At 55.1% G+C, this 7,653-nt stretch overlaps 1 protein-coding gene across 1 annotated transcript; it reads right to left on the bottom strand.

The window, feature by feature from the left end:
• Positions 1 to 328: 328 nt before the first annotated feature.
• ALAD (aminolevulinate dehydratase) lies at positions 329 to 3,698 on the bottom strand (the record flags this gene model as incomplete). The annotated part of the gene is made up of 8 exons (XM_009079728.1): positions 3,586 to 3,698; positions 3,411 to 3,461; positions 2,651 to 2,747; positions 2,145 to 2,280; positions 1,631 to 1,714; positions 1,379 to 1,467; positions 1,046 to 1,101; positions 329 to 416 (listed from the first exon to the last, which is right to left on the bottom strand). Coding segments are annotated over exons 1-8 (714 nt in total), but the record flags the coding sequence as incomplete, so codon positions are not given.
• Positions 3,699 to 7,653: the final 3,955 nt, after the last annotated feature.

A 7,653-nucleotide genomic window follows, 5' to 3' on the forward strand; every position in this document is an offset into this window, starting at 1 on the left:
GTTGGTTTTCCCCAGCAGTTTTGACTTGGTGGTTTGGTTTGACTAGGACAAGCTGGTGACTGTGTGTCGCTAGTCCTGATGCCCCAGGCCACCAGCTCCACAGCCCCCAGTGCCCAGTCCTCAAGCCCATGCTGGGACCAGCTCTGGCAGGCTGAGGGACCTCATGTTCCTTTGGTTTGTGGAGGGGGAAGACTCTTGACCATTCTGGCTGGTGTACCTCCCACCCCCTTTTGACTCCAGCATGCCAGGCCCTGTGGCAGTGCTTGCTGTGATGCCCCACGCCCCCAATGGGGGGCTGCCACCCCCCCTGCCATGCCCCCACACTCACCACAGCGCGCATGGCCAGGCCCCGCGCGCCCGGGGGCAGCTGGTAGCACCGTCGGTCTCCAAAGGCAGGTTTGGACAGTGCAGCATCCCTAGAGAAAGGGCAGAGGGCAGGGGGTGAGGACCCCCATGCCTCCCACCCTGTGCCTCCCACCTTGTACAGTTTCAGAAACAGGAGGACACACCAGGACAAGTGTCTGAGCCAGGACAATGGGGCACTCCTGAGCCACCCAGCATCACTCTGGGAGGTCCTACAGGCCCAGGCTGGCTCTGGGAGATGTGTTTCAACACCCACTGCTCCCCTCATCCCAGTCTGGGATCAAGTTGTGTCACTCTTTTCCAAAGCAGCTTCCTCAGGGATACCCTGCTGGCTCAGGCTGTTCTTGGGACAATGTCCCAGAGCTGGCTAAGCTGAAGCTTGTCCCTGAAGCCACACTTTGGGGCAACAGCTGCTCCTGTGACTCCCTCACTGCTCCTGGCAGCTGCAGGCAGCTCCCTCTGTGCCTTGCCCCCAGCACGAGCAGGTAAAGGGGTGGGATGGGAGATGACCTGGGCAAGGCACATTTGTCTCCTTTGTGCACAGAGGTGCTGCAAAGTGACCAGTGTGGCCCCAGATGTGGCCCAGGCTCCAGCCAAGCCCCTTTCCCAGATAACTCTTTGGGAATGCACCTCCCAGCCAGCCTGGCACAGCTGGGCACACCTGGCTGAGGGACAGACCCACCTGAAGGGACCATAGAAGCATGAAGCAAACTTGGCACTGTAGCTCATCACCGAGACCTGCAGGGCAGAGCAGAGTGGTGAGGGCCAGAAACTCAGTGCCATATCCTGGCACTGGGACAGCACAGACTCCCTCCCATAGCTGTTCTGTAGTCTGCCCCACATCTTCCTCCCTCTGCCAAGGGCCTGGCACCTCACCCTGCCCATGCCCAGCCGAGGACATTCCCTCCCTGTGTGCACCAGGGCAGGGAGATTCCCATGGCACATCCTGGGCTAGCCCAGGCCCCTGTGCTACGGCGTTGCTCCTGCCTCTGGCACACACAGGTCCCAAACTCACCTTGTTGCCCAGGTCATTGGAGATCAGTGCCTGCTTCATGGCTGCAATGCGCCCATCCATCATGTCTGAGGGGGCCACGATGTGGCAGCCTGCAGGGAAGGACCAGGGATGCTGGGAACTGCCCAAGGCTTTGGCTCTCCCCAGTGTGGGGAGGGCAGGGGAGCACTCCAGGCTCAGTTTGATTTTGGGTGTGCTCAAAGCAAGAGAGGCACAAGTCTTTGGGGGCCCAACTGGCTGCACCGTGCTCCCCACCTGCTTTGGCATAGGCCAGTGCCACTTCTGCCAGCCTCTGGCAGCTGAGCTCGTTCTGGATGGTGCCATCCTCACGCAGGATACCTGGGAGACAAAGCTGGGGTCACATGAGGGGATGGACAGCCAGGTGCCTTGACCCCCAGGTGGGAATGTGGCTCTGGGGACAAGCTGTGGAGATGGTCAGAGCAACACTGGGGAATGTGTTAAGGGAGATGGGTAAGGACCAGGAGCTCTCCAGGGACTGGACACAACACGTGGGTGCTCCAGGGAAGGGAGGACAGAGACAGGGACATAGAGGGGTGCTCAGACACACTCAGATGGGCAGAGGGAGGGCTTTAACCACCAGTGTCTCCTCCCCTGCTCTCCCAGGCTCAACTACAGCAGTACTGGGAAGCCAAGTGGTGTGCTAGACCCCACAGCACATGGAGCCTCTGAGCAGAAAATGGCAAATGCCTGGAGACTCCTGGAGACAGAAGAACACGTGAAGCCCAGCCCAGGCCCCAGGTGTGCTCACCGCAGTGCCCATGTGAGGTGTAAGGACACAGGCACACATCACAGGCAATGAGCAGCTCTGGGAAGATGGAGCGGATCTTCCTGATGGCCTGGATGGCAGGTGTGCCCTCAGCATCAGCAGCAGATCCTCTCTCATCCTGTCAGGAGAGAAATACCTCAGCACACACAGCTGGCACTTGCCACTGGCTCCTCCTTGGCAGCAGCTCTGCCCAGGAAACATCCCTGAACCACAGACCCTGCAAAGCAGGATGGTGTGACCCCTGACAAGGGAAAAGGGTGATGGAATAGCACCTCTGAGCATCCAGTGCAGGTCCTGGGGCCACCTGCAGGAGCTCTGAGGGCTTTTTGGGTGTCACTGCAGTCTCTTGTCCGCACCTGCTCTGCTGAGTGGGCTGTAAGCAGAGACCCTGAACTGTTCCTGTTTGATCAGAAGAGCCCTCCCAGCCCCACGCTGCTCTCCCACACCCCTGTGGCTACCCCAAGCCCCAGCCAGCACCATACACTGACCTTGTGGACCTTGCTGGGCACCCCAAAGATCAGCACACACTTCAGACCGTCTTCAACAAGGGGCTGCAGCATCCCCTCCAGCTTGTTCACTCCATACCTGAGCAGAGCAAAGTGAGGGGAGAGCTGCCAGGCTCCCAGACCTGCTCCATGTGACTGGGATGCTGCTCTGTAAGCAATCCAGCAGCCACACCAAGCTGGATGTACATGGGAGGTGTCTGAACATTGGGAGGAACAATCTGGACCCTTATGTGAGGCTACAGCAGTGTTATCTGCCCAGCATGGACACTGCTCTGAAAGGACGAGCATGCCCTGCCCTTGGGTCCCTTATCTTGGTGTCCCTGTTGCAGTTCCAGCCCACCTCTACATCAGAGCACCCCATGGGGCCTCTGAGCACAGCCCTGTGGCAGCAGATGGAGACAGGAGCTGCCAGTCCAGCAGGATCCAATGCAGGACCAGAGCTCACATCCTTGCACAGGTTTTCTGGCTGCTGCTGGAAATCCCATTCACATCCACCTTCCCTGTGTGCCCCACCCACACAACATGTGAGTGCTCTGGGACACCAAGGTGCTGTCCCTCCCAGTACTGGCATTTTCCCAGCATGATTCTCTCCACTCCCTTAGTGGATGAATGTTCCTGCCCTGTCTGATGCCAGGGGATCCCCAAGGCAGGGACCAGAGGGTTGGAAGCATCCCCTCAAGCCATAAATCAACCTTGCTCAGACACGGGGCATGGCAGTGGCTCAGCAGGGCTGGATTCATACCTGGCTTGTCCAGGAAGGCTGGGAATGGGCTCCACGGCATCAGGGCTGTCCCTGTGGGAGGTGGATAGGACAGAGACATGAGGACTCAGTGTGAGAAGGCAGCCCCAATCCCAGGCTTGTCCACAGGGACTTTGAACCTCAGGGAGCCAGTCACCCTGAGCCAGGGCTCACTCACGTGACAAAAATGGGGTAGATGAGGTTGGAGGCATCGAAGGTGGTGGCTGTGCACTGCCAGGAGCGCAGCACGGGGTGGAAGTAGCCGCTGTGAAGGACAGAGTCTGCCTGCATCGCGGGCCTGAGCTGGAGCCTGGGCAAGGAGACTCTGAAACACCAAAACACACCCACAGGGTCCTGGTTAGCTGCTGCTGTTGGTGCATGTGAGGAGGGGCTGAGATCCAGGAATGTCCCTCTCTTGTGCCAGGCACGAGCTGCAGCCCAGCCAGCTCCAACCCACCTCCCCGGGGTGCTCCCTGTGCTAGGTGGGTGCTGCAGGACCCTGGCAGCAGTCACACCATGGCACTATCCATAAACAGGAATGGGAGAAGCCCCTCCCCACAAAACCTCCTAGTTCTGTGTATGAAAGCCCCATTTCCAGCCACTGACATCTTCCCACAGCAGAACCACCTTCACCCCTCACAGGCTCCTCTGCCTGAGCTCCCAGAGCTGTAACAGCAGTTCTTGAACTCCAAGAGGGTCATTGCTTCATTCATTTCACTTTTCCTTAGTGCTAACCCTGTATACAGCTTTCATATGCAGAGTAGAAGAGCTGCTCTATCTTGGAACTCAGTGATCTTTAAGGTCCTTTCTAACCCAAACCATTCCATGATTCTCTGCAGTATAACATCTTTATGGTCACAATGTGAAGGTGCAGTGACAGAAGAGTAGGGGCACTGGGTGAGAGGTACAGGATCATCCTGTGTTCACCAGAGCTCTAAAACCCACTGTCACACAAGTCCAGTAGCCACTTACTGTTGGATAAAAAAACCAGGGAGTTGGGCAAAACTGTTTCCAGAGGTAACAAGGAGCAATTAGTCAATACACAGAAAACAAGTGTTCACTGTGCTATTGTTGAAACTCCTTCTGTAGCAATATTTTCTTCTTCTCCATCAGGTCTAGTAATAATTCTGTGATTAGACCAACAAGATTTAAACTTCCATTAGCACCAAATCCTCCCCTGCATTGCTGGTGGGATGGAGGGGCTGGGGGAAGGCAGCTGCCCTGGGATGAGGCATTTGGCTGCAGCACAGCCTGGAACAGCTGCATGGCCCTGGGCAGCACAGCCCCAACAACAGACTGTTTGTGCAGAGCAGCTTCAAGGACCTTTCTGCTGGCTGCACACACAGGGCCACAGCCCCAAACACCCTGCACAGAGGAGCTGGGATGTCCTGGGAGACAAAGCAAAGTCCCTATGGGAGAGCATGGATTTTGGGAGCTGGAAACTGAGCGAGGTGGACAGGAGAGCTGAGACAGGTTCTGAAAGAGCAAGTAGATTGCTGGAATCTGGGCAGGGCTTTCCTAGGGAGACAGAGCAGACAGGAGGATGGGACCTGTCTCAGGGGAGCAACCCTGTGGTCCCCAATCTCATCCCAGGAGGGATTCCCCAGGCAATAAACCTCACTGATCCCCCTGCCTGCATCCAGCTCTCTCCAGAGAACAGGCACAGCATCCCAGAAGAGTCCATGGAGAAGGTTATACACTGGCACCCACAACACTGGTCTGCAGTGGGTGGTCAGCACTGGAGCTGTGCTGAACATGGCTCAGTTCTTCTGGAAAACCTTTAATCTGAGCTGTTCACCTATTTTACACACTCAAGACCCTTCATACACTCCAACACGGAGCCAAACTCTCAGTCTGTGTCAGGACACTTAAAACACAGGGGAATGGTGTTCAGACCAGGTCTGGAATAAAGCCTCTTGTACCCTGAGGAATCACTTCTGCCGGGGGATGGGGAAAGGCCCCTCTTGGTTACTTACAGGCTCACAAGTATAAAAACACTGGATTAAAAATCAGGTGGTGCCTGTGGGGGACACAACCAGCTGACAGGCACACGGGCAGCGTCATGGCATCACTTGGCAAGTCATTTTTAGCCCTTGGAAAGCTGCCCCTCCAGTCCTTACAGCAGGGAAGGGGACAGCTCTGGGGTGAACTGGAGTTGGCAGCTCCAGCACGGCGCCTGGCTCCAGGCACGGAGCCACTGCAAACAAAGGGCTCAGTGAACAAAACCCACCTCGAGAATCCCAGAAATGCTAGAAACAGTTAATCCCAGCGGAGGAAGGGGAGGGGGGACGGGTGGGACCAGAGGCACCTGACTGTATGGGACAGATAGAGACTCAGCTGCTCTCTCCAGGCACGCAGGAGATGGGCACCTGGTGGGATTGCAGCCTGGAGATAAGAGCAGGGCGGGTGGGCCCTGGTGGAGCACAGTCTGCTGGGAGGCCAGGGGAGCTGTGTCCTCCTTCCCAGCCTGCAGGAGAAGGTGATGCCCACACAGGGCACACAGAGGGCACCAGGGTGGCACAGCCACAGAGCAGGGGATGACGCTGCCCGAGAGCCAGGGAAGGGCTGCAGGAGTGTGCAATCAGGGGATCTTGCACCACAAGCTGTGCCCTAGGTCAGGGCTGTCTGCCCCAGGGCTCTCAGCAGAGCACATGTGCCTTGTTCTCAGTCATTCAAGGCTCAAATGTGTCTTTCTAAAGTGATTCACTTCGTGCACAGCAGAGCAGCCGCAGCCAGGAGGAGTTCAGGGACAGCCCTGCAGCTCCCCCCTGAGCAAACAGCTCTGAAGCAAAGTGGTTTCACCTTTGCTCCTTCACCTGGGACCACTCCAAACCCACAGCACACAAACCCACACCCTCACCCCCAGCTCAGGCTCACACCAGTGTCCCCAGTGCCTTTCTGTACGGGAGGGAAGAGAAGCAACTGCCCAAGGGGAAAGCCCAGCACACACCACTGGCCCTTTGCACAGGCATAAAGGAAACTTCAAGGCTGGGCTGAAGGCAGACCTGATGCAGCTCCTGACAGCCTCACCGAGCTGGGAGAGTTTGTTCACTGCCAAGACGGGACAGGACGAAGGTGCTTTCAGAGAATCATTAAGGTTGGAAAAGACCTCTAAGATCAAATCCAACCTATGACCTAACACCTCCACAGCAAGTAGACCATGGCACAAAGTTCCACATCCAGTCTGTCCTGCAGGGACAGCGACTCCACCACCTCCCTGGGAAGCATTTTAGGACACAGAACATTTTCCAGCATTCTAGGACACAGAAGCACATCCTCCACCACATTGGCTAAATCCCAGGGACATGCAAGCTCCCCAAATCCCAAGTGGGAGCAGGGACAGACAGGAATGTTCTAAGGAGAGACAACGGAGCTGTGTGTTAAGAAGCAGCAGCCAGCAAAGACAGCCAAGCCATTACACGGTTAATTAACAGCCACTCACTAAATGCAACGTGTTCCAGGGTTAATTAACAGCCACTAACTAAGGGCACCGTGTTCCAGGGTTAATTAACAGCCCCTACCTGACACCAAGCTGTTACTACAGGTTTCCTGCTGCAGGATGGCTACAGTGATAGCATAGAGTAAAATGTTTGGAATTGTGGTAGTCAAGGTAGTGACAAAGATGGATATTATACTTAGTACAGTGAATTATGGTAGTTAAAAGCAAACCTAGTGACAAAGATAAATATTATCCACCTGCATGTATTTGTCTGATTAATAGGTGACAGAGGTGAATATGATATTTAGTAGAGCGATGCGAACTTGTATGTACTTGCATACCCACCTGCATATATCTGCCTGATTAATAGAGCATTATTTGTCTGATTAATAGATTATTATTATTATAAGATCTTGAAACTATGCTTGGGGGGATTATAACAATGATCAAAGGGAACTCGAAGTTACGCCTAGGGAGGATTATAACAATCATCAAAAGCGACTGGGACCCATGCTTGGGTGAAATCAATAGAATCATAGGAAAGTAATGCTTAGATTCAGGTTGGGAGTCAAATTTAGGTCTGTACCCCGATTCCCACACCTCTTCCATAAAAGCACCCAGATAATCATTCAGCGATTATGTGTTTTCTAAGCTAACAACAGCACCAACAAATAGCTCAGACTGGACAAACCCACAGTGATTTATCTACTCCAAACCCCTCTGTTCAAGCAGGATACCCTTTCCTGCTGGCACCTAAGCACTGTCTCCTTGTCCAGCCTGGGGTCATTCCAGATTCCAGGCGACTCT

The sequence above is a fragment of the Acanthisitta chloris genome, unplaced genomic scaffold (genome assembly GCF_000695815.1).
Source record: "Acanthisitta chloris isolate BGI_N310 unplaced genomic scaffold, ASM69581v1 scaffold10608, whole genome shotgun sequence".
NCBI classification, from domain to species: Eukaryota; Metazoa; Chordata; class Aves; order Passeriformes; family Acanthisittidae; genus Acanthisitta; species Acanthisitta chloris.